Source organism: Rhamphochromis sp. 'chilingali' (genome assembly GCF_963969265.1).
Source record: "Rhamphochromis sp. 'chilingali' genome assembly, chromosome: 20".
NCBI lineage: Eukaryota > Metazoa > Chordata > Actinopteri > Cichliformes > Cichlidae > Rhamphochromis > Rhamphochromis sp. 'chilingali'.
The window spans coordinates 10,458,444-10,485,857 of record NC_137947.1 but is presented as its reverse complement, the minus strand read 5'-3'; the positions used below and the strand labels follow the sequence as shown (position 1 = coordinate 10,485,857).

The window sequence follows — 27,414 nt, the reverse complement described above, 5'->3', positions numbered from 1 at the left end:
ATCCTTCCCAAAGTATGTCATTTTGGTTCATATGTGTCAGTGGGTAGATGAACATGTTGTGGCGCGGTTGACTTCAATTTCCCATGCCTGTGACTAAGCATTTCAAATCTCCAGCTTGCCAGTATCACGCTCCTCCCTCGCTGCAGGTCTGTTTGGCAACGAGAAAATACCATCTCTCTCATCATCTGGATTATATGGAGCTCATTTGGCTTTGATTGCAAAACCATTAAGGCACAAATGTGTCGGTGACTGACCTGTGACCTTTCTCATCAACTGACAAGCCAAACTGGTCTCATCACTCTTCCTCTCAGGCTCTTTGGACCCTTGGGGTCTGGGTCAGGGTTTGGTAGTGTTTTTGCTGTCTTTCTGTCAGACTTGCATGATCCACTGCCACTTTACGAGGGAGAACGAGGCTGAGAAATGAGGCATTTCCGGGCTCAAGGGTTTATTCCTACAGCACAGTGGATTACATTACAAGTTAGAAAGGGGATGGGGGGTGTGACTCATCTTTTTAAGAAATATTTTGCTCCGAACACTGACCAGACGATCTAAGAGACAAACCTGTGCAGGCAGGATGCTTTTGGATGTGCCTGTAAATTAGATCACTTTTGTAAGACTATTTCCAGCCTTACATGTGTTTTTAAAAAGTTGAAGCATGCACAGTAATCAGTCTTACATTGTGACACCCTCAGTAACTACTCTGGTGGATGTTAAAAGAAATGCTTATCACATATCTAGTGGAGTGAAACTGTCAGACTCTGTGCTTCTTCGTTTTAGTTGAAAACAAAAGAGGATATAAAACAGGGAAATGTAGTCTTTTCTTGTCTTGCTTTTTTTTTTTAATAGCTGTTCCTCCAGGCATACATTGAAATGCATTTCATGCTAATAAATACCAAAAACAAGCTGGTGCACACATGGTGAAAAACAGGCGTATTGCTATTTGATATTCTGAACTAAAAGGCAGCTGTCAACAACTTATGATGAATAGTGTCATCAGTACAGTAAAAACAACAAAAGACGACATGGCATCTCACATTACTGGACATCATATGGCTATCACCCTGCGCTGAGGATGGGTTTCTGTGCTGCCCACGTCTCCCCCTGGGCAGCATGTTTGCTCCAGATCACAGCTGACCATGTGCTGCAGGGACGGAGGGGAGGGGAGGGCAGGCGGAGGCTGACGAAGGACCACGACTTGAATGCTGGGGCCCTGCCGCAGGAGGTCGGTCAGCTCTCCGTGTGTTGAGTTGACCACCGACACACCGTTCACCTCCACCAATCTGATAGCAAAACACACACATGCAAAGATAACGTGTTAGATCTTTATTTCCAGTTATGTATGGAGAAAAAATACATCTTTGCAGGTAAATGTAAGACCTCGGCTTATGTAACACACAAAAAATGCTCTTCAAATCACAGAGCATTAAAACTGAAAAAGCTACACATTTACACAGAGCTCGTTAAAAGCCCTCTATTAGTTTTTCTTTATAGACACCCAGGTTAAACTTAGAGCAGCTCCTTGTATTTTTTCATTAGCTGTGTAAAGAGCATTGGCGCGAATGCTGCGATAAAGGAACACAAACAGCGAGCCTGAAAGACTCTTTTCAGCTACTGTGATTCTGTCACACAGACTTCTTTTTCCCCTGCAGTATTGTTTTAAATGATGGGCAGTGTCTCTAAGCACAGTTCGTACTCGCTGTAATTCTATAATTTCTTAATTGCATGAAGTTCTTTTATCTGTTCCCTCTCACTCTCTTCTGCATCCAAGTATTGCGTTATGTTGCTTGTTTTCTGATGGGTTGCCATCGCTACCACGCGCAGAGACAGAGTGAATGAAAGAATGGGTGAAATGAGTAAGATGCTGAGCTCCGCTCTCACTAACTAGCGTGCATTTATGAATACGTTTTTTGTTTTTGTTTGAGTCACCTGTCATCCACACAGAGCTGTGAGTTGTCCACCTCGACCACCACAAGTCCGCTGCCTTCCCCATAGTGACAGGAGAAGCCGTAACGGCCATCAGGGTTCTGGTTCTCCTGTACGACCAGCAGCATGGCCGGACGCTGCGGTGACACCAGCTGGCTCAAGCTACCAATGGGTGAAGTCTTCTTTCGAGCCTTTTCCTGAAAGCAGAAAAAGAGCGTATTCCTTAAAGCAAGCAATCAGAGACAGCTTAGAGACAGATGGTTGAGATTTGAAGGCATTTGCAGTGGAGTGATACAAATTTATTGCAAAATCTGCAGCGTCCCATGTCTCACTTACAGTAAATAGATACACAAACCCTGAGTAGTGAAGTCTCAGCCACAGCTGATTTTCAGGAAAGTTCGGAGAAGATTAATACCACTCAGTAATACTCATTTACAGACGGCCTCCGGCTTCATCATAGATTTTTACAAAATAATGAGAGACCATTTTCAGTATAGGGTTCAGGTTTCCTCTTCTTCCTCTGTGTAGGTTGCCAGCTATACAAGGACTGACTTCCAAACCAGCTTCTGTGCCAGTGAAACATGAAGCTAACTCAGTTACCATTTTCTTAAGATAAACTTTTAACTTCATTATTTTTGTTTCTTAGAAAACAAACTAAAAAGATTACAGATATCATGCGTGGAAATCTACGGGAGATAAAGGCCCAGGCTGCGTCAAAGCCAGGAGACCACCAAGATGTAATGATTAGCTTGGGAAGCGATCGCACCACAAGTAGCTTGCAGGGATCCGAAATAACTTGTGAGTCCGACCGCTGAATTCCAATGTTCACTTATCCAGCCTCTTGGCATACTCCCCTCCCCCCCTGCATGGCGTGTGAATGCCTCGGAGCAATGGATGCCGCTTTTTCGGGGTCAGGGGTCAAAGCTAAGGCTTCTCTTTTCTTCAGACAAGTGGGCCAGACAGGATATATCCACGGAAACGCAGCCGAAGCCCCTCGAGGAACAGACTCTAATGCCCAGCGTTTTCCCTCTCGGCTTGCTCCGTTTTGGACGCACGCCAAGAACCCGAGGAATTTTCTCTTCATATTCTTCTTGTTTACCTACAAAAGCTGATCAAATCCCAGCCTACCTGAGCCAGACATGGAGCACATCTCCTCCCCCACCAGACACATGAGCAGACCAAAAGCAGGCAATTAAAACACAAACAGAAAGATCACAAAGGTCATTCAGGTGGGAATCACTCACACGTCTGCTCGGCGACAAGAAATATTGCCGTATATTGCACAAATGCGACCGTTTAAAACATCATCTGTGAAAGAGTTTTGTTTCAGAGTGAGAAAAGATTCTCTGACAGGCTAAATAACATAGACGCTAAGTGGTAGGGATTATATTTCATTTGAAATGATGGGTGTTAGTAGATCTACATTCAGTCCTGTCACTGTGAATGCAGATGCCCTGGCTGTGCACAGAGCAGAGGTCTTATGGGAAAGAAAATGAGGGATAGAGAATTGGGAGACACTGTGACCACACTGATAAACCGCAGCTTGTACGATGACTTTGTCTACATAAAAAGCGGAAACACACTCTCCGTTTCCTAAACTCGTGCATGTCACTGCAAAAAAATAGAAATAAAAGGTGGGAGATTCTTCTCAAAACGTGACCCACGCTCAAAGCGCGACTCAAGCCTGGGTGAAACATAATTCTCCCAACTTCCCCACTTTAATAATCTCTCTGAAGTTTTTGAGTCGTCCAAGCTAAACTGCTTATTTAAAGTCATTTCCTCCATTTGTTGTCGTTCCCCTCCTCCCTTCGCTCCGCGCCTCTGTTTCTCTTTCGCCTTCCCCTTCGGCTGCTTTATTGATGCTCTCCAGTTGCAATAGATCCGGGAGATTAGACTGCCGATGATGAAATATTTCCTTATTGTCTGTAATGTGGGGCAGTCTACAAGACCAAACACAAGGCGGTCTGTTCCTTATTTGAACAGCAGCTCTATCAGTTCCCAGGCTGCTCCTCAGCTCTGACCTGTGTGTTAACTCTGATTAGGTCATATGATAAACATTAGCACTGCTGCTTTTCCCACAAACTCACCACCTAAAAAAGCGTTGCCTTGGGGTGGCAACGTGACACGGGGCACCTTTCAAAGCCGAAGCCGAGCGTGTCCTTTCATGGCACCTCGTTAGGGCTTCTCCAGCAGGATAAAAGGGCCACATTAAAAAAAAAAAGTGGGCACCTCGGGGGATAGATGGAGATACTTTTACACACGCTGGCCCGTTTCGCCACTGCTCTCTCCAAGTGGCTTTTGTCACACGCATTCCATTGTTGGTATGGTCACAGGCTCTCGAATGTCAGCGCTAAACATCATTTCTCAGGGGAAAAAAAAGTGCATGTTCGTACAATGGATTTCACTCTGCATTGTGTACTCATTCTCACAGCGGGGATAAGTGCGCAGCTTAATGAAACAGAGCAGACACTGTGTGTCACTCAGAGGACCAAAGTTAAGAGTCTCAGATATTGGCCTTCCACTTCAAGAGGCCAAGACCACCCCTCCCAGTGTTGTCTAATTCAGTCACCAGTCGGATCAAATGTGTGAACGTCACTTGTTCTGCAGGTAAATTTATCCTCTAAGTCTGGCTTCGATTTTTAGGGCAAAGGTCAGGAACACGAGTTGCTCTGATATGGTTAGGGACAGCATGCGCAATGGCATGAAATTCCGAAAGCTCCAAATTTGACCTTTTTTTCTCCAGTAGCATTTTATTATCCCATACCATGCATGCCTTTCTCAATATTTAGAGTTGTTTTGGTGCAAACATCAGCTTCTCATTGTTTATTTTTAGCAGTCAAAACATTCTCTGACTCAGACCATAGAGCTTTCCCACATATTGGTGTAACTGCAGTTCACATGCTGTTGATTAAAGTCCTGCAGGCCTTCGCTGTGCCAGTTAAACTCTACAGCAGCACTAAAAATAAATCGATGAAAGGTTCGTTTTATCAGCAGTACCTTAACGTGGCTTTCTTGCAAAGCGCTGTGGAGCTGAGCCGCCTGTCGATTGAGATGCACGATGCAGATTTCCTCCTTAAACACGTGGCAATTCAGTTTCATCTTTTCCAAGAGATGAACCTCCAACTGCCTGAAAAGCAAAGGAACCACATTTCGTGGAAGTTCAAGCTCACATACACAGAAACAAATGTGGTTCAGGTAAATGTCATTTACTACAGTCTCAACAGATCATTAACTACTACAACAGGTGCTTGTATTTCTAAATTGTACTTTGTCTCTGGAAGGTGAAAAAAGCTTCTTCTTTTTTTTAAGTATTTGTGTCGTTAAATAAGTTGCTAATTAAAGGTGATGGTCCTCCTACTTCTGCTTGTCAGCTGTGAAGTCGGTAATGTTGTCTCTGAGGGTCTGCAGGTTCTGCCTTTTGTCTTGCAGTCTTCTGTTAACCAGCTCCAGTCTCTGCTTCAGCTCAGCAGAGCCAAGTGCATCGACATTCGTGTCTCCATCCATGCTCTTCAACTCTGAGCAAAAAGCTACCAGGCCATGATGGAGCTCTTGGACCTTTTGGGGACGTAAAGATCAACCAGATCACGATGTTTAATATTAATTTAGTACAATAATTTTAGTGTTACGCATTTTTTAAACACAGATATGGACCTGACGGATGACATTTTGTAGTGAGGCCACTTGTTGGTTTAATTCCCTGATCCGCTCTTCTTTAGCCAGCTGTTTGCCTCGGATGTCATTGTTAATGTTGTGATTTTCATCAGGGCTGTTCTCCTCTGGACTGTCTTGGGATGCAGAAGCAGTCGGTTTATCCTACAATTGAAAAAAAAAAATCATACAGAAAGCTTTGTTTTGGTGTTTTTGAGTTTTATGCTGGACTGTTTATTATGATTGTTTTTAATCTACCCTTTTAACCAAGTGCAGTTCCAGCTGACTGCTCGCTGCTGCTGCTGCAGATGATGATGATGATGATGGAAGTAGAGTCCCAATCTGTTGATCTGGTGAGAGCTCCTCCGGCGAACCTTCAAATTAAATCATATATTTAACACGTTTACTGCGTAAACAGTATGGCTTAGTGTTTTTGAATAACGCTCAGTGAACCTTGCTTGTCTTTTAGTGTGAAGAGACTCTTGTCTTCTGTCATTCCCAGCATCTTGATGCACGAGTCCATAATCTTTCCCACTGTTGTTTCCTTCGGGGTTCTGAGATGAACTATTCGCTCTGACGCTGAAACACAAAAGTAAATCACAGGTAAAGATGACTCCTGTTTCATCCTCAGTGACTGTTGCCTATGCAAACATAATTGAATATTTAACATTCACATCCATTCATTGCAAAGAGTGCAGACACTGAAGATCTTAGCAAACTGAGCTTTAGTACTCACCGTTGATAGTAATCTCTATTAGTTGAGCACTCCTCTGCCCTGCGTTGTTTAGGCTGTTGTTTCTGTAGCAGAATTAGATTACCAGGTTAAAACGATGAATTGTTTTTGTGTTTGTTTTGCTACTTTTTTTAAATTTCTGGAATTCACATTACATGAGTGGCTTCACCTCAGCTTGAAGGAACGCCGATTTGTATTCAAACAGCTCACATGGGGAGAAGACTTGGACTTAGTCATTGACACCAGCGTTGCAGTGAATGTCTCCACATCACCAGGCCCCAATGATTCTGTTTAAAAAGGAAAACATCAATAAATTACATTGTTACATTGTTCATTGCATGAATTATTATTTGACATAGTTTGACATAGTAACTATACCGAGCAATGAGTCGATTCTCTGAGTCACCGTGCTGGGAGGGTGAAGCTCATTATAAATGGCCGACAGCAACTTCTCCCTGTCCTCCACTGTGCTAATGTGGAGGGTGTCCAGAGTGTTCACATCTACAGACGCCATGTCTGCACCACACAGATTTGCCTCTGCAACAAGCATTTATTCATGTATCAGCTGATTTTAACAGCCATCAATAAACTGTAAACGGCAACAATCAAGACCTGAAAATCAGGTATTGTTAAGACATGTAATATTCAAAATGCAATCAAAACACATGCATCATATTTTAGAGGGCAGATACTATGGATAGTAGGCTGTTTGATTTAATCGACAGGACTTTCTTGAAGACGTTCCTCTTTTTATGCATTAGACACTGACATGTTTCAGTTTTAAGAGGTTTAATACTCTTATATCCTCATCTATTTTTCCATCTCAATTTAATAGCATTCATTAATTACAGTTTATTCCATCTACACTAAAAAGAAACCAATATGCATTGTCAGTAGACGGTGTTTTACCTTTGATGAGAGGGATACACTTTTGTAGTCCAGTACTGGTAAACCACTGGCACACCTCTTCAGTGTTCAGATCCCTGAAAGATTTGGCCACTTGCCTCTCTACATCCTGGGGAGAAGGAGAGGCTAGACAGCTGCTAACTTGTACCAGATTATACAAAGGCGTGGAGCAAGTGTGTGAAAACACACCACACAAGTATATACACTCAAAAAAAATGACTCTTTGCCCTCATAAACAGGAAGCAGTAATTTTAAGTAAAGTGCAACTGAAGTACATCAAAGCAAAGGTTTATTTATTCAAATGGTTAAATATTAAGAAAAAAAAAACCCATGCTTGATTCCATTACATTTAACGATTTACACTGTACCTATGTAACAAATTCCATGGGAAATTTACGTGTAATCAAATTACTTAAAGTCAGCATTTTGGACATTCATATTTTTTGAGTGTATAGCATTACACCATACACACAAGCATCTATAAACCATTGGTTATGAGTTTTGGCATACAGCTGTGTACTAAAAAATGTGTATATCTCTGTGTATTTCAACTAGAATGGTGAATTATCCAAAATGAAATCATATTTTTGTATTATTTCATATTAAATCTCCCTGATATAAGTCTTGCACAAATCTGCTTTCCAGCAAGTTGCAAAAATTTTGTAATAATTTTCACACACTTCTCTTTAGCAACTCCTTGCTGTAGGAGTTTTATTATTTTACCTTCTTCTTTGGAAAAATAGTTTTTCCCAAAAAATGTTGACTGTTGGGGTGTGTACTTGGGTGTGTACTGAAAGCATAACTTTCGGCTTTATTTTGATATTATCTGACTAAAGCATGCGCTGCCCACACATATGGGCTTCTTGCTATGCTGCAAGTTCACATAAACAGCCATTACTGTGTGAAATAATTTTGCAAGGATGGCTGCGTTATTGGTAGTATGACTCCTCTGATATCATCTAAGTGCTGCTGCAGCTGTGTTTTGGCTCATTCGTTTTCACTTCAGTCAGTTCTTTGCCATGAGGAGCCATGATGCATCAGGCACAGCTCAGGCCAAAACTTAACACTCTACAATACTTTTACGTTCTTTTGTAATCTTGTTCGTGCAGTTACCACTTCTACTGAATTGCAGTCGTACCGATCTTATCTGTTTGTTGTTGTTCTTGTTGTTGTTTTTTATTTGCACAGATCAGATCACTTTATTTTAACTTCCTAAAACGATCTGATTACTGTTTGAGTAGTTGTTCTGTACTGTTTTGGGGATTTTGGGGGGTCTTTTTTCAGTCCAAACAGTAGTAGCGGTTGGAAAATCCTGAGAGCAGGAAATGACGCACAAAGACGATTGTGACTCAAACATCTGGATGCAAAAAACAAAACAAAAAACCCCAACAACAAGTCAGTAGGTGGTAAAACATCAAGACATAACAATGAAATTCCAGACGTGTATTCATCTGAATCACAGCTTTAATGGAAATTAGTATGACTACGTTGGATATAAGGGTTTGGACATATTACACCAAAAAGACATATTTGTGTGTTTAACTGTAAACATGTTTTTTGTCAAAGACAATGAAATGTTTAGTTAAGTGGGGACCCTAAACACAGGGTTTTGTGCAATTGTTCCCTTAGTCAGATTTTTTGTCTTTTTTTTGTTTTGTTTATGACATTCCTGGAAGAAAAACCTACAATGTCCCCTTCAAGGAAAGCTTTACAGAGTAACTATGATTAAATATATGAAGTCTGCCTCTTCTGTGGGATTTCCCCATTATGTTGCATGACACAGCAAAAACAACATATTAAACCATGCAAATAATCCATAGCATCAGCACTTTTATGGCGCTCCAGCGTGAGATGTGGCTGCTTAAGATACAAGTTGCACAATTGCTTAAATGACTGTTAATGCCTGGAGATAGCAAATACCGGACGTGAGTGATTGGCCTTGAAAAAAAATTGTGCTCTCTTGTGTTTCGGCTAACACGTAGATTGCTAAGGATACAAGCAATCTTGCTTGGCAAATCCTGGACACAAAGACTAAAATCCTGAGACTATTTGTTGAGTCATTGCTTTGACAGATCAAGGGAGCTGGGAAATATAAACAGAGTATATTCTATAATTGCAGCAGCTCTGGGCTGTGTGCTGATGCCACCCTGAAGGCTCGGCTTTGATGATTTACAGTACCTTCTCGGAAAAGTTTCCATTCTGATCCTTAGAATGAGGCATATAGGATGCTGTGCAAAATACACAAAGAAAAACAGATGAGCTTCTTGTAAGGTTGTGTTTCTAATTAGTTGGAATAGTAGTATTATGTAGTAACAAAGCTTTCTTGGCCATATTATATTACCAGAATCACCAACAGTTATTCGTCGCTGTCTTGGCGACCCCTCCTCTTCATGGCGTCGATCTGTGGTCTGAGTTAAACCGTGGAAAGTGGCACTCCTAGTCAGCCTGTCCTCGAGACTGCACGAACGAGTTATCGGCCTCTGTCAAGGAAAAAGCAGATTCACTTTACAGACAGTCTGTAATTTTGACTTCATACAGAGCATCTCTTGAGCAAAGGTCAGATATCTTAAAGTAGATGCTCTGTATATTACCTGAGTCTCGTTAAGCAAAGATGGAGACTATAGACTACAGAGTATGAAGCAATCATGAAAAAAAAAACTTTGGTTGATAGCCTTACCTTTTGGTGAGCAAATGTAGCCATCATGGTGGTATGAGGAAGCGGGCAAAGTTCATGCTTGAGAATATCTGAGAAACTTGAGTCTCTGTTGGTCAGGTCATCTGCAAAGAAAAAGTCAGTCAATAAATGCAAAATTCATTATTAGAGCTGTGTTTTTGTTTTGTTTTTAAAAAGAAGAGGAAGAAGCAATTCAATCAAGTCCTTTTTCTTCCTTTTAAGCAAGTGTGTCCTTTTTCTGGCGCCCAGGTCACCAGGTTTACTTGCAGTGCTGATACTGGACGCAGCTAGATGGAGTTGCTGGGCAACACAGTAAAGTCTGTCTGGTTGATGACATGTTTCTCTGACAGCCCACGTTCTTTCCCACAGAAAGTGCATATTCTTCTATTTTCCAAATGTCACTTGGTCAGCGAGCAGATATGTTTATTATCTGCTATCATAACAAGCAAGATGAATGAGGCTGAGAATATGACATCAAAGCCTGGCTTTTTCAGGCAGCACAAGGCAGTGATGTGATTGTGACTACTCTGACTTAACTATATGTTTTGAGACTAAAGTGTCAGGACCCCTCTGAGAACTCAAAAACAGTAGTCTGTTCAAATAGATTACAACAACACAAAAATCTTTAACGCGTGTTTTTCATTTCAGGGGCCTGTCTCTGAAAGGCTGGTTTGACATGGATTGGGGTTCAGATGGAGTCAGAATCAGATAAGACAGCGTAATTGGTTTATGCGTGTCAGCAGTGGAATCTTGTCTGAGAGCTGGAGAGACAGTGAAGTGCATAGAGGGGGGGCAGCGAGCTGGCACTCTCTTCATCACCTGGCTGCTCTTGAGTCACTCTGGGAAGGATCAAAAGTCTAGTCTGCTGCAAAGCAGATTCAGAACACTCAGTGCAAAACACAACCGCCTTGACTTGAACAGCCACCTAAGGAAAGTGATGAATCTTGGCTTAATGCGAAGACATGTAGGAGCACCATCCTCTAGCCGACCTCAGACATGACAGTGTGTCTTTGAAGTGCTGAGAAAATCGCTTCCAGTCTGAATCCATGACTTCTTTTCACCATGAATGGCAGAATGGGCACAAGATGGAGATGTGTCTGAGAATGGTAATGGAGGGTAGCTGTACCCCTCAATGCCAACCAAAACAAAGGACAGGGAATTTGGTGCAGGCTGAGGGACCCGGCCTGATGTTGCCTTAAAAGGGTGAAAACTCCAACAATGGAACGATGAACTTCATTCCTAGTCTGAGTCGGCTCCATCGGGACACGTCAAAACGCAAATAAGATGTCTTACCCTTGACTGGTTGGCACAGACAAACACATTGCATCCTTGCACCCACACCTGCAGACACACTAAACGCTCCAAGTTTGTGCGTGACAGAGTTTGGCAACTGTTTAAACACACACACACAGGGTCAGTGACAAAGCAAAGCTTGAGATTCAGAACTTTTCAGCACATTTATGTAATGGATAGGCAAAAGCGATGCTTATCGTTTCCAGTGTTATTGTCCAGCTCTGGTTTGAAAAGAGAGTCATCTCTTTGAGAGAGGGAGGAGAGCATGCTGAGTCACAGGAACCCAAAACCTGGGAACGGCTTGACCAGTTACACACTGGGAATACACACACAATGGCAAAAAAGAGATTCCAACAAAGGGGAACTTCTGCAACTCCCCAAGGAGGCTTTCGAGGTACTGTAACCGTGTCAAATAATGCCTGCAATTTTAATGTGAACAGGGAGCTAAGATCAAAACCACGAGGCAGCACAGGAGCTTTAATGGTTGGATGAAGAGAATCATCATCTGGTGTCATTTACCTCACACCTAAGTTTTTTTTCCTAAAGCTTACAAAAAAGGTTTAAACACAACCACTTGCAAGTTCATGTCATCAAAACTCACCCAAGTTGTGCTCAGTAAATGGTAACAGATTTATTCCAGTGTTGAAGCTCCCTGTGATAGAGAAGGAAACAACAACTTAAATCTGCTTGAAATAAAACACGATAAAGGAAACACATACTTTTCTTTTGTTCTTTCTTTCTCTTTTGCCTCATTGCCAACTTTATATTTAGCTGTGCTCTATTTAGCTGTGTCAGCTCGTTACGTTGCAGGATGGAGCGGATGCAGAGCACGAGGCCGCTGATGCAACTCTGACATTTATTATTTGCATCTGTGCCTTTCCTTCTGTGATGCATCAAATGTGTTTTATGAGATCAGTCTGCAGTGCATTGAAAGTCTTACCTGGACAGAGTTTAATGCAAAAACACGAGATATTTTGACTTTGGAGTATGCAACATGGAAACAGGACTACTTTGGAGTTTTTGAAGGGACACTATTCAAAGCTAAGCTAGGTGGTCTCAGTGTTTTGGCCAGGCTGGGCTGTGCTACCTCACCACTGAAAACCAAAAAAAAAAAAATCCTTTGATATTTATCTTCTCATCCAACTAGCTCCTGGCAGAAAAGGACTAACTGTAGTGTACATTTAAATAAAACTGTTAGACTCACTTTTTTCCTGAAGCTCAGGGAGAGGAGCCACCTGGAAGGTGGTTCGGAAGAGCTCACCCTTAGTTTTCTCTTTATTTTTAATTGACACAGCCTCTCTTTGTTCTCCAAGCTCATCCCTAAGGCCCCTCTCAGGTTCGACTTCACTATTGGCCGTACTCTCAGCCAGTACACATACTTTTTTTGGCTGCTCAGTCTCCACACTCTTTGTTTTATCCTCGTCCTGGTCACAAGCAGCAACGCTTCCGTCAATGCCAGTTGTGTGTGTTACACTTTCCTCTGAATTCATTTCAAAGAATTTATCAATCTCTGCAAAGTCAGAGGGCGTAGGTGGAATCAGATTGATGACAGGTGGTGTCAAAAAGTTTTCACGATCCAACTTGCTTCCAGACAACACTTCATCCTCTTGCTCATCATCTTCTCCATTGCTAGAAGTGACTGCTGCTTCAGCCTGGGGCTGTACAGAGAGTGAAGACAGAGGCTTCAGCCTTTTCTTTTTCAGAGCTCTTGAGCAGGCATACACAGAGCTTGCTGAGCGAGACATGCTGTTCCTCGGGGTCAGAGAGTCCTCATCAAACAGGCTGAAGTTAGTGTTAACTATTCCCAGATCCTCCACTGTAATCTGGATAGTCTCCTTCTCACCTGATCCCCGTTGATCCGAGTGTGCATGCAGAGGGGCCCCATTAATCTTTTTCTCCTGCTTCCTCAGAGGATCCTTTTCACCACGCAAACACGAGCAACAGAACAGCCTGCCCGAAAAACATTGAGGGCTCTTTCTCCACGGGCACCTCCGAGCTCGTTGTTTTACTGCATTTGCTTTTGCCATGCCTGTGACTGGCTGCTGATTATACTACTAAGCACACTTATTTCACAATAACCAGCTCAGCTTCTGTGGACTGAAATAAGACAAGAAACCGTCCCGTCCTTTGGCATAAAATGCTGCTGTGTGATAAAAGCCATAGTGCCTGCACTCAGCACAAACACCCGGCTACAACATATGTTGCTTAGCCACCAATTCATGCTCCTCAGCTTAGGTGAACACTTGAAATGAATGCTTGCCTTAATCAGCATGCTTTGATATGATAAGCAGTTCAGATACACTCTTGTTTCAGAGGACCTCGGTATTACAGCGGTGCTCGTCACAGCCTCGTAACCTCCAGTGGTGCCTGACACCGTGATCTTGATACCTGATACATCAGATCGGATCTTGGGGCAGTTTTGTCATGTTTAGAGCAGTATATAGGGGTGTTAGTGAAACATATCAAAGTAATATCCACATTGGCCATGACCCAAGGTGATGAGATGATAACTTTTTTTTAATGGTTTAGTATGTCTTTAAATATGTTGTAAATGTATGTGTACATATATGCATGTATATATATATATATGTATATGTGTGTGTGTGTGTCTAGTGCAGATTGTTATATTAATATGAGGCAGTGTTCAGTTTCTCTGGAGGTCATCAGTCAGCGTGTTTGGACACAGGTGAGAATATGGGCTTGCGGATGCTTGGCTCATACAACCCGTATGGCATCAGATGACATTTCCTTCATTCCACAGGCCCAGTCCTGTTCTCTGCTACTTGATAAATCATCCAGCATCAGCTTAAAACCATTTTACCACACCACCCACATCGAAGGCTTGTATGAAAAGATGATATGCGTGCTTTTTTTCTCACGCCCATACAGTGACGGTAGAGTGATGGGAATAATTACTCCTCCCTGAGTACCCACCTCTCACCTTTCCTGGAGCGAAAGGAAGCCACTGCTGTTTGTTTCTTTGACGCTGTTTCTGTTTGCGTCTCACCTTTCAAGTTTCAAGGTGTTTATTCACCTACAATTAATGAAATCCCAGTTTAATATTCTTTTTTTTTTTTATCTGTGATAAAATTAATTGTGTCGACCATATTCAAATAACAGGTTCAACCCAGTAAAGCTCCAATAAAACTGGATTTTTGCTTTTGGTAATATTCCAGAAATTATTATTTTTTTAACATAAATAACAGAAGTTTGAAATGATTTCAGTGTGAAGCCAGTTGACTATTGATAGGCTTAGCGCCAAGTTGAAGACTCTTTGTTGCTTTCTGGTGCTTTTATATTGCATCACTCAAAGACCTGCATGGTAGTTTCTACTGGAAGAAAGGTAATCTAAAATAAGCACCCTGACTTTTGCTTTTAGCTGCAGATGAGAACGTATATGGTTAGTTTTCCTCAGACATGAATATGACAGCAAAGCTATACAGCACAGAACCAAGCTGAGAGCTACTGGCTCTATAGACATTAGACAAAATGACATACTTTCCACTGTTTTGGGGGTTAAAGATTTACGAGAAAATAATCTAAAATCAATATAAAATGGCACAAGTTGGTGTTCATCATCAGAAATATGCAGTGCTTTTATGAGGGGAACTAGAAAATAGGGTCTCTGACATAATCACTATCAATACTTCAAGCCCAACAAAGGGGGGCAGTGGAGAGCAGATGCACAACGCTGACAGGACAGAAAACAGAGCCCACCACTTCTTAAAAAGGACCTCCACTGGCATTCACAAGTCTGGATAAAGTTAAACCACACAAGTGCTTTTCATTCGCAGCCTAGTGCGGCTGGCTTTTATGATATCTTGATCTGGTATTTGCAAGAATATCAAGTTTTGTCATAATCCTTTTTACATGTTGTTTGAATATACCTAAGCAGTAGGGGAACGAAAAGATATATGTAGGATTAATGTTCCGTCTCCTTTATATGGGTTGTGTTTGAAATTAGCTGAAAATCTGCGACCTTACTGGCAGATTTATGAAAAATGAGTTCCTTATGATGAATGCTGAGAGACAGTGTAAGTGACAGAGCAGACAAAGATGAATGCTTTACAGCTGCTACAGCCTGGGGCAAAAAAGTGGGAGAGATGACTGAGACAAATATGGAAACCCAACAGTCTGCACTCCCTGAGTGATGATATAAATTCCGAGCTACTCTAATTATTTGTCTTTAACTTTGCCTCTTGGGTTTGTTTGACGTTTTCCTTACATTCATAAAGTTACATCACTTAGTCCTCATCGCTCTCTGTGAGTTAGCCTACATGTCCAGACATAGGTCTGTGAGCATCTGAGCATGCTCTGAGTGTTTTTTTACTGGCCTCGCAACCAGAGAGTGGTAAACTCTGGGCATCCCCGAGACAACCGTGAAGCCAACATCAACACTAGCCCGCAGCACTGGGAGGGCGCCTCTCTAAAACGCCCTCACCTCTTGCTCGGCTGCGTTTCTGTGAAACATGTTGAACATTTCCTGTGACAGTCATGTTTCCATACACGTAGGCCCTGTGTCCATACTGTGAACATGACCCTGTTTGGTCATACAGAGCACTCACACGCACAAAAAAAGGAAAGTGAAAGAGTATTTTTCGTGACTCTTTTTCAAAGAAAAGGAGAACGGTTCAACCGGTCCATAATTGCATTTACTAAACAAAACGGCAGTGTGAGTCACTTTCCAGGGGCAAAGAATGTCACATCTTCCTGTAAAATCAGGATGAACGGAGTGAGTTATTTCATCAGAATAACATCCACTGAGCTGTCTTTATATTGTGAAGGATGCTGAGTGGCCACACAGAGGCCAAACAATGTGGCGGCATTCGGGAACCATCGATGTTGGGGGAGGTCTACAAAAATAATCCTATTCATTCAAGGATGTTGAGTTCCTAAATCAACACATTGCAAACTCTGAGCCTTTTCGCCATCGTGTTTCTCTTCAGCAGATGCATCCATTTTGCTTACGTAAACCATCCTGTTTGTGCTCGCCACCACCAAACCTCTTGGAAGTCATACAGAGTGAGCCAAATATTTGCAGTTTCCCCTGTGGCTGATACCTAATAGCATGAGAAAAGAAGTTCAGACGGGGGAAGAAAAGGGCAGTGACCTTGAGAACTTCTGGGCTGAACTTTCCCCTCCATTCCCCCCTCCTCGCCAACCAGCGCTCCTCTCTCTAATCAATTACCGTTGGCAGTCAGGAGACCACCAGTGATTAGCAACAGCAAGGCAGACGGGGTTTGGCGGGGTGGGGGGAGTGGATTGCGGGATGTGTGAGGCTGGGAGGGTGGCATGTGGGGGTGGGTGGAGGGGGGAAGAGAAAAAACTTCCTCCGAGCAGCTTTGATCAAAATGCTGCCTCAAATAAAGCGTAATGCATACCCCCTGGTTTAAATGATGCTTGAAGAGCTTTATTTATCCACGAGAATGAAAGATGACATCCTTTTGTGTCCCGTGTCTCAGTCAGTTGCACGTGAGCAGACGGTTGTAGATCCCCGATATTGTTTGCACTCCCATCCACTCAGCTGAGACTGACAGACCCAAGACAACAACAGAGAAACACCACATGTAAACACATATCTTTTTCTTTTCAGTTGTTCAGGTCTTTGAAGCAGGAGGGAAATAATTTACAGGCTCCTTTTTTTTATGAGAATCTGCGCCGTTCCCACGCCCAGTGTGGCAGGAAAGCTTAACAAAATCATTTGTCTTAGATTGGCTGATTGGCTGTCTGGAATCTGAGTGTGTCTTTGACGGTGATTGAAGTTTAATTTGATGAGAGGAACTCTCCCACCATACCCACCCACAACTGCCCTCCTCACACTTTTACTCATTTGCTCTCGATTTCTCACTTTAATCCTGCCGTGTCTCCCCTGTGCATTTATAGGTTTATCCATTTTTATAGGGCGAAGGTAAGGCTGAAGGAGAAAAACTGGCTCACACGGCTGTAAACTGCAAAAATGTTTGTGTCATTAATCTAAAACAGTGAGAGAGCGTTTATGTGTCAGGAGTAGGGGTGGATGAGAGATATAAACAGAGAAAGATTAAATAGGGAAAGATAAGAAAGGGAAAAAAGGGATAAAAGATAGAAGACGTGAGCAGGAGAATCGGGGTTGTAACTCAGCAGATTGCAGCGGTCTCACACAAACCTGCTTTACACAATGTGGCTTCCTCTGGAGCTCTCTGCGGCCAACCTCTTTCTCCAACTCTCCCTGCACACAATTAATGGCATTATGAGCAGTACTGGAAAGCTCAGCTAAACAGTTGTGTCTCTGATTTTCCCATGGGAACACCATTTTGTGTTGAAGCCAAGCTCTCTGAAGCAATACAGTTATCTCTTTTCACTGATGTGGTCCGGCGGGAGCTACGCTGTCGAGATAGCGCGGAGGAAATAAAGCAAGAAATAAAATTAAGCTTTATCTGTAAGTTCAGATTGAGATACATCACCGGGGCAGTGCAGTCTGGACTCTGACTGGCAGTTCTGGAATCTGGTCCTTTTCATTGTATGCTGTGCTGACTTTGTCTCTGTCATGAGATGTTTTTCACAGCCGGACAAGTACGGTCACTGTGATGTCCCCAGCCAGAGCATCTGAGCCTCATCAGGCAGGCATTTCAAAGCTGCTGTCATGGGTATTTAGAAAGGGGCAGGCTGAGGACAAAGGCCCACTATTGGCAACTTGTCCATTTGTTCTCCCTTTGAGGTTTCCTAACGACGTCTCTGCCCTCATAGAAATCACTGCAAATTAATTTTAACACTCAGTGAAAAGACAGATTAGTGCCGAGATGGTGGCACAAAGGGTGTTAAAGACGACGAGGGGCGTGCTGGACCACAGGCCAGGCGAGGGACATGTTACCCACAGCTGCCAGCGTTGACCTATTTTCACCAAACCAGCTTAAAGATTTTTAGCATCCTCTATTGTGCAAAGACCTTGCAAAGCACACGCTGAAGTCTTATCTGCACGACCCCCTTCGGGCACCGTGCCCTTCGATGGCTCTCGTAAAGCCACTGATGGGGGTTTTAATTAAGTGTGGCAGGTGATTAGATGGTCCATATTTATCTGGAAGGCGAGGGGCAGATGTTGCAAAAGACGACCACGGGGTGAAATAGCTTCATAAAGAATACAAACAAGAGCCCGAACTATTGTGGTGGAGACTTTAGTCACAGACACGACCCTCGCTCTTAAACCAAGAGAGAGAAGTGATTTCAGATTCAATTATCTTCTTTGCAGGAGGAAATGGTGAGCAGATGGCAACAATAGTCACGGGCCTCAGCCCGATCAGCGCTGTTCGTGGACGTCTTTTCTTTGCAACAAATTTACCGTGGCCTCATGAGGTTTTCATTGAAGTGTTAGCACTAGGAGGTGAAGCTTGCCAACAGGTCAATGGCATTATAGATATGACAGAGGTCCGAAGCTTCAGAATAATTTTAAATAACCCTTTCAGACACCGTGTGCGTTTTCTATGAAAGATTGGCTTTGTCTGTTCGCGTTTTGTTAGCCTGATTTTTTTTTTTTTCGGAGGGGGGGACAAATTGTCAGCATGTGGTCGAGTGAGAAAAGTTATCCTTCTTAATGCTATGAGTCATCGAAAATAATATAAATTCTAGTTAGCCAAGGATTTGTTATTGGTTTTGACTGAGTTGACAAATTGATAGTTTATATAGTTCATGGGAGAAAGTTCTGAACAAAAAGGCTTGAAGGCAAGTCTGAATTTGTCTGCTGACTTAAGCTATCGGAGCAGATTAAGAAAGATATTTGAATGCTGATCAAGTTTTTTTTCACACAGATAAATTTCCTCCTTTTAAGGACACATAAATCAGATCTTTTTCTTTCTTTTTTTTCGAAAGGCACTGACCCCTCTGAGAGAGCTACAGGCGAAACTTCTAATTAAATTCATGTCATGGATGAATGAGACGGGAATGTGTTTACTTTTTGGAAATAGCCGTGAATAAAACAAATGGGACCAGAGAGAAATCCTGCAACTTTTAAAGACTAACAAAGAGTAAAGAAAGATTCAGTGAGCTCTAACAGACAAGTTATGTGAAAGGCCGTAAAGTGCGTTACAAGTGTGTATACACCACACTATTATACTGTGTGTAGTCGTACTGTATACTGTAGAAGTATATCTGTCTTTGGTTTGTCTTAACAAGGGCTGAAATATAAACAGCAGCCAGTTTTCAGTGTAATTCTTATTGTGTATTATTATAATTGTTATTGTCTACATGTTTTCATTTTTTTGCCGTATGTCCATAGATAGTTCCAGTTAATGAAAAAAGCTCCATTACTTGCAAGTCTCTGCTCCGTTTCATCTTGCATAGGTGTCTGGGAGGGTGTGGTTCACATCAGTACAAGAGAACAGTAATTTGAGTTTAAGGTCAAAATTGAACTATAGGCGGATTTTTCTATATGTATGTTTTGCTCGGAGCAAATCTAAAAATAAATGCAGCCTGTCATGGAAGACTTTTGAGCTTGTTTATCCACTTTACTGTGCCAACCTGTCTGATTAGTACAGCATGTCCTATGCTACAAAGAATCAATAAAGCATGTGCTGTTACATCTGATATGTTATTTTCCCTTCTCTGGCACATTTCCCTTCAGGACTTGTAGTCCGTTCGTCATGTTTTTAACTTGTTTTTTTATTGCGTGTGTGCATGTGGGTGCATATTTAGCTGGATATATCTCAGGCTGAGGAGAAGCCCACTGAACACTGGAAAACAAACAAAAGACTGCACAAAATCTTTGTCCAAGATGTTAAGGAAGCAAAGGGAAGGGCACTTGAACACTTTTTTTTCTATGTCAGTCTAACAAAAAAGCTACAAAAGCGCCACAAAGGCCGCCTTTGAGAGCACAATATTAGAATTAATGACTTTAGCAAAACCCTGGAAACACAATGAGATCAAATGTACTGTGTACGTATAAATCACCTATGGCAGGCACCCCGTGTTCACGCACATTTGCCAACATTTGAGGAAGCAGGGCTGTGATCGTTTTAGTCTTCATGGACTGAAGTGACGACAGAAACCTGAACCTTCGGCTGAATTAAAGAGGAGGCAGCACAATAGTTGCTCATTTCCTGCTTCCTGCTTTTCAAATGACCACAAGCGCACTCAACTTGTTGCGGCGATCAGAATTTACATGACACAAGGCAGCTTTTTTTCTTCAGAACTCGCAGCGTCCTATTATCAAAAATGTTATTTATGTCATCCTTGCACAGGAAATGACATGTTGGAAAATTACATGTGTGGTGGTTTATCTGCTATAAAAAAACTGTTTAGAGGGGGAAAAAAACTATCATTTGTCTCAGATATCATCAAGATGCATACGTTTGTCATTTCCACTACATCTACCGTGTCCATTGTTCAGTCACCTGGCATGCTCTGGAAACTTGGATCAACTTGGTGTCAGTGCTCTACGCTGCCACTCGTATAAGCTCCTCGGGTGTGAGAGGGGAGTATTTGTGTTCTTTTCCTCCTGTGCTGAAGGTCCTCTCAGGAGGCCATTAATGCTGAATGTCTAGTCATGCTAGACAGCAGCAGGCTGTTTTAGTACTCGGGTTGCTGAAGGTTGCTCTTTCACCTTGACCCCAGTGAAACAGGAGACCATGAATGCTGCCTTCCTCTGTTTCTTCAGATAGCAATATCAGGGGTTTTTTTTACGTGCTATATTCTTTACATTTTCGAGTGTATGTTGTTCTGCGGCTCCTTTTCTGTCTTTTTCTCTCTAGGTCCCCTTGTTGTTACTGAATGGAATAAAGGATTAAGCCTCTGGCCTCTTATATTCCACTGTTTGTTGTTTCAGCAATATTGCTGCTGGGAACATGCGCTTATTGCCTCCAACCTTTTTTTCTATGACAAGCAGAACACATTTCTAGCTATACAGCAACTAGTTTGTCACCAGACTTGCGGTAGAGCTTTAAGAGAAATGCTGACATCAGCAGTGTGAAACAGGGTCTTGACAGCCAGGCTCAACGTCTCCCTAAGGCTGTTGGAGCACAGGAAGCTAAAATCCATACAACTTTAGCAAATAGCAGACCGCTGTGGCTCTGAAATAGACAGCAGATCAGATTGAGGGTCAGCTGGTAGGTCAAAAGAATGGAACAGGCCCATGGTGTCAGTCTGATTAGGACTTATATTCTTTCACAAAACCACATCCACGGCTCCGCCTCGCCTCATTCCGGGGCCTGGGTCGAATGCCGGGGAATCTGATGGCAGACAGGAAGTCCTTATTGTACTAGCGCAGAGATCCCGGAGCCAGACAGCATACAGGAGCGATGTCATCGATGGCCAGGCCCGGCATATCTTTGTGCTTGCTCACCGCGTAACAAAGACGTAAATAAACACTGTTACCCCCACTGGTCTTCAACTGTCATTTCAATTAGGCAGAGTCGTCATCGAAAGCTGCGGCCTCTGTTTTTCGCAGCCACGCCATTACCTCTGACCCCTGCGGCTCGTGCCCGAGGTGATTTTCTTTATTAGTCCATGGGGTCAGTATTTAGCCCCGTAGCCATCAGTAGCTGGCTGAAATCTGCAGAGTCAACACTCTGCCTTCCTGGCTCTTAGTTGCATTAGCACACTGAAGCCCCACAGCCCTTCCACTCCCACTCCGCAAACATCCTCCCTAAGGCCAGATAACATCTCTGTCCTGTCCATTCACGAGCCAGCCAAAAGCCTGCGCTCTGAACCCGGGGAGCTGCACATGTCGATGTAGGGAGGCTTTCTAGGAAGCCTTTTCAATTAAAACGTGTGAGGCTACACAACAGTTTTACAAGCAGTAAACAGTTTAGAGTTGTTGTCAAGATAAGAAAACTCTGACAGCTTGTAATGGCTAAAACTCGCTGCATGATTAAACTCGTTTGGTGTTCGGGGGTTGCTAATTAATCACTTACCTTGAATGTTTGTATAAATCCAAATACAGCGTAATAAAACTTTATTGATGTAAAAATGGCAAAAGCAGGCACAGAGGCTATAATCTAGGTCATATTATACTGGCTGTCAGGAGGGTTTTTTTTTCCCGAAACCCTCAGTGCAACCCAAACTGAAGCGAATAAGTTAACAAAGCTGTGACCAAATGCTACATTTTCCAGGAAGCCAAGCCTTTGGGATTGAAACAGTAAATGTTTTGTTACTAACAATAAATCATGACATTGTTTAATTAGCATCCTTCAAATTCTCATTCATTGTGGTGTGCCTCTGAGATGTTTCCTTCTTTGGCTTTTATTCGCATATTTCTCAAGATATTCCACCCATCAATTTTGCCACTGAGAGAGAGAGGGAGAAAGAGAGATAGACGCAAATGGCAATTATGGAGGAGGGAAAATCTGGTGAGGAATAAAATGGGCCGTTGTGATAATCCTCTAAAAGGGATTTACAATCCCTACGAGATAAAGAAACAGTCATTTTGCTTATCTATTGGGGGGGGGGGGTTTCCGCGTTGCACATTTTTCGTACTTGAACAAAAGTGTTCAAAAGTGTTCATCAATTACAACTTCTAATGCGTATAAAACTCTGAAGCTGCCATTTAAACATTGGTATCAAACTGTCCTCTATTCTGGCAGACACAGCCTACAACAATGATGAACTCCCTTTTCTGCCCACTCTGTTCTAACCCCGAGGTTCACCTGAACCTAATCTCTCAGGGAATCTTAGCTATACAAAACTCTGTCAACCCGAGTAAGACGATGCCTTGTTAGCGGTGGTCCCTAAAGAGCATCAGAGACAATGGATCAAATACAAACCAAAATACAAAGAGGCTTTGAAGTATTGTTGTTAGTCTCTATTGCTCATGCCCACCATGACCCTCTGCTCCACCTCTCCTTGCTCGGTAGCCAACCCAGTGAAAGTGCCTCATTCTAAAGGAGGAGGGGATCTCTGATTTGCCTATCTCATTTACCTGTGACCTAGATAACAGTGTCTACTCAATGAATGCATGTTAGTTTAACAGCCTTCGCTCTGGCTTGCTAATGTTTTAAAACTCTGATAAAAGTTCTGTTTCCTGGAATTCCCCTGCATCCATCTGACTGAAGAGTCATAAAACAAATGCAGTTTGGAAACCATGGGCGTGTAGGTAGATCACATTCACTTCCGAGCAAAGAGTACGATTTTGAAAAAAATAGAGATATTACATGCAGTGGGATTACATGCAATCCATATGATTACCTTTTACAATGTAAAGAAAATCCCACGCTTTTGTCATCCTTTAGTCGAGTTTATTTATTTTATTTTTTTGCATAGTTCTGCTCTCTTTTGTTCTTGCCTTTACTCACCCATTAAAAACATGAGCCATGAAACATTAGACGATTAGTCATCCACAAACCCCTAAGATACAAGTGTACTCGGGAGAAAAGGCTTTGCAAATTCAAAAGATTTCAGCATTTAACTGTAACAGCCTCATAACTTAAAAAAAAAAAAAGTCATAAAGATTTCATTAAGGATATTCAGAAAGAAGCCGTGCACTGATAAATGTCAAAAAGCAACTTGGAAAACGAGGCGTTCATTTGTGTGTAGATATTGCAGAGCGCTGCCAGCTTTCACGGGTAACACAATAAAACAGTCGAGCGGTGCTACAGAAACCTTTCATGTTTCCAAATGTTTGAAAAATGGGACTTTCTTTTGCAGGAGGAATCCCAGGGAATCTGATCCTTGGATATCAATCTCTGTCTGCATGATAAAGACACTGATGACAGAGGAGTTGATCACTAGCCTAGGGTGGGGTCCATGCATATTTGTCTGCAGTTCTACAGTAAATGCTGCTGTCTCCACCCAAACTCAAACCACTCCACAGACTTGTCTCCCTTCCCGAGCTGTCTGCAGACATCAAGTCTAACACATTGTACACAGCGCATTTACCTTCGTTCCATCAAACATTTCCATGAGACAGGACCACGTGGAGCCTTGGCTAATGAGAAAACAACATGTATGTAATCAGCTCGAGAGAACGGTGGGGGGAGTTCTGCAAACCTCAGTAAAGCTATCGCTGGCAGGGGTTGCTTATGATATGGGCCCATCAGTTTCTGCCAGCTGGCACCGAGGCCCTGGCAAAACCGTCCCTGGTGGTTAATGGATCATAAAGGTTTGCTGGGAGCCGCTTCACAGCTCGAATTGATTTAGTAATGTAACACAAACCCATTAGTACTGCCTTTTTCTGCAAGCGAGCATGGCGTTTAGACTCCACACAGCAAAACACACTTCTAGCTCTTGTAAATCATCTTGGCTGGGCAACTCTCACCAAAAAAAGCTGTAACACATTTCATCAGAAGAAGTGATAGAGCTTATCACATAATAACTGTAAAATTATTGGCACGCCTAAGGCAATTAATCTTAACTGCTCCATGTTAAACTGTAGGAGCAATTTCCTAACCATTCAGTCCACAAAAACAACCCAGTAAATTCAAAATTAAGCCAGCATTAGTAGCCTTTTAGAAGGAGAAGCGCTCCTTCTGAACACTCTACACAAGCCCTGAGTCAAGAAACGAAAGACGAGTGCATTAAAATGAAACGGAAGGTTCACTCTTACCTTAATATGAACAAAAACAGCTATTCCACGAGTGTGAAGTTCAGCTGTGGAACACGAGGAATATGTTATTGGATGCTTACTTTCTCTGTTTGAAGACAAGAGACACACTGGAGATGGTGTGTTTGCACGAGGACAACCCTGGCCGGCTGACAGAGGGGATTAAACAGTATTAAGAGTGTCCAGATGCATTTGTTCAAACTAATACGCTGACATACTGACACACTGCACTGGAGAATAAACAATGAACAAAACCATTTCTATTGTTTCAGTACTCAAAACCAGGGCCCATCCTTTCACTGCCCCGTGTCAACATTGCACATTGGATCTTGAATCCAGATTCAAGAGGATGTTGGCTACTGTAGCTTGAAACCTTGGTTTTCTACATGCGCCTTGTATCCTTCATTTGTCTGTAGCACCGTTTTTTGTTTTTTTGTTTTAAAGCTGATTATAGTCGGCCAGATGGGCCCCAATGCCCACACCCAGTCTGTCAGTGTTACAGCTCCTCCCCCCCAGTGAATTATGCACATCTGGATGAGCGGATGAAAAATAGAAACAAACTGGGTCATGTCTGTATTTGAAGATAACAGATTTTGTGTTTGTTTTTCAGATTTCTTCATCATAACTGCTGCTGCGCCATTATTAAAGTGTTGCTATAATGCAACATTCCCACACAAGGACACCCACAAGATTATTTCATTTCTTTTATGGCCTGTTTAAATACAGTTCTTCTATATAATGTAAATTTCCTCCGGGGTCACTGAAGAAAGGCAGGGAGTTTATGAATGTACTTAGAAAGCCTAGAAATTCCCCCAGCTGCAGCTCAGAGGCTAGCCCTGCTCCCTGGATAGTCTCCCCTGGAAGTCTCCTGTGACCCTTCAGACTTTCCATAAATCTGCTGAGTGATTGCGGTGGTCAATTAACACTATGAATTGCTCCCAGTGGAGAGAACGGTCACATCCGTAACAGCAAGAAACCAAAGCCGCGCGGGTTCACTCTGAGTTCTGCGCTAATAACACACTGGACCTGGTACAATGAAAAATGGGTTGAAGACCCAAAACTATAATAGCAGCTATTGTACTGGTGGTAACACAGTCACTCAAGTGCAATATTCAGGAAGGCCATTTCATTACATCCAATAGAGCCTCAATCATGTGTAAAATTTGCAGTTTGAATGGGCTTGCTATCATATCAATCATCAGTGGCTGCAGCGAAGGCTAATGGAGGCTTTTTCTTCCTGCTTACGCTTTGTGTATTTTGTTCCCATTTGTGGTATCAGAGACTGGACCAATTTAGACTTATTTTAATCAAGACTAAACTCTCAGTCATTACTGGTGTGTTGAAACAGGTTGTTTGCATCAGTATGTTTCCTTTTTAGAGGAAAAAGAATTTTCTCTGTTGGAGCAAAGACATTCGTCATAATAGAGTATCTGTTTAATGTCAAATACAGCAGTTTACCTGCAAATGATTTGTTTGCTTATTTTTCAGTTGTGACTTTGAACAGAAACAATGACAGACCTTTTAAACGTTTCTTTATTTTAGGATTTTGGAATATATTTTTAACAGAAAGCTTCTGTTAGCAATGGCAGTTTCATATTGGCTAGTCCCCAACCTTTTAGTTAAGTGGTTAAATGTTTTTTGTTATCCTTTGGCCTTTATTTTTATGCCATCATAATAAAATTATTTGTTAGGCATTTCTGTACTAATTGTCTTTCCAGACAAGGGCGAGCAATTAATCCAAAGCACACAGAATTGACAAGCTGGGATTGCTGTGGTGGGCCACATGAAAAAGCTACTACAAAGAGTAGATTATGCTTTAATTAAATTAGATTCAGTTTCTTTTTGTTTATATGGCACCAATTCATAACAACAGTTGTGCCTCGAGGTACTTTATATTGTAAGGTAAACCCTACAATATTAGAAACCCTAACAATTCCCTTTTAACAGGAAGCAACCTCTGCCATCATCCCTATTTAGCAGCTATTTAGCTTACACAGGACCACCTGGTGCATAATACAATACAAAAATACCAGTTTCAGTTCTGGGATCATTTCAGTCATTTTGTACTGCAACCACTTCAGAAGTCAGATATTTTTCCCTGCCAGATTTAGACAGCCATCAGTTGTAACACCTGCCAGTTTAGTCCTATTTCTGCCTCAAAGTATGCACTTACATCCACGAACAAGTCATTTCCCATCTTAGTCCCTTTCATTGCTGCCAGCTCCTCAATAATCTCAAATTCTTTTGCTATCTCACGTTCAAAAATTAGCTACTGGCCTGAGACGCGAACATCAACGCGGTAATCCAGAGCCAAGGAGGAAAAAGTTCAAATTTATTGTCAGATTATTTGCAGTGTCATTGATCAGTCTTGTTATGATTCGTTAGGAGAGTGGCCCATTTTCTTTTTCTTTTTTTTTAAGGAAATATATCAGGGTGGCATTCTTTGGGAATTCATAAAGCTATTCTTGATTGATCCATGGATGTGTGAAGCTTCATTTAAAAAAAAACAAAAAAGCTTTACAAGCTTTAAAGCTTTTATTGCAAAGGTTCAGATATCCGTTCCAGCTCTGCATCAGTCAAGTTCTTGCATTTCCCTGCATCTTTTATGCCTAATGGCGATTCATACTGTAATCCTTCTAAACAGCAATCTGCTCTCCACAAACTAAGCACGTGGTCTTACCTCGGACTTCAGTCAATAAATACTTAGAAGTCCATGCCATGTCCAAAATATAT

General features: G+C 42.2%; 1 protein-coding gene across 1 annotated transcript; it reads right to left on the bottom strand.

The window, feature by feature from the left end:
• Nucleotides 1–499: 499 nt before the first annotated feature.
• Nucleotides 500–27,414, bottom strand: LOC308388774 (uncharacterized protein). Its single transcript, XM_080869668.1, has 16 exons — nucleotides 27,362–27,414; nucleotides 11,779–11,829; nucleotides 9,888–9,988; nucleotides 9,552–9,690; nucleotides 9,389–9,438; nucleotides 7,214–7,319; nucleotides 6,683–6,841; nucleotides 6,474–6,591; nucleotides 6,308–6,369; nucleotides 6,025–6,150; nucleotides 5,830–5,945; nucleotides 5,575–5,736; nucleotides 5,282–5,478; nucleotides 4,921–5,050; nucleotides 1,927–2,120; nucleotides 500–1,280 (listed from the first exon to the last, which is right to left on the bottom strand). Exons 1-16 carry the CDS (start codon nucleotides 27,399–27,401, stop codon nucleotides 1,046–1,048), a joined length of 1,986 nt encoding a protein of 661 aa, XP_080725794.1. The 5' UTR covers nucleotides 27,402–27,414; the 3' UTR covers nucleotides 500–1,045.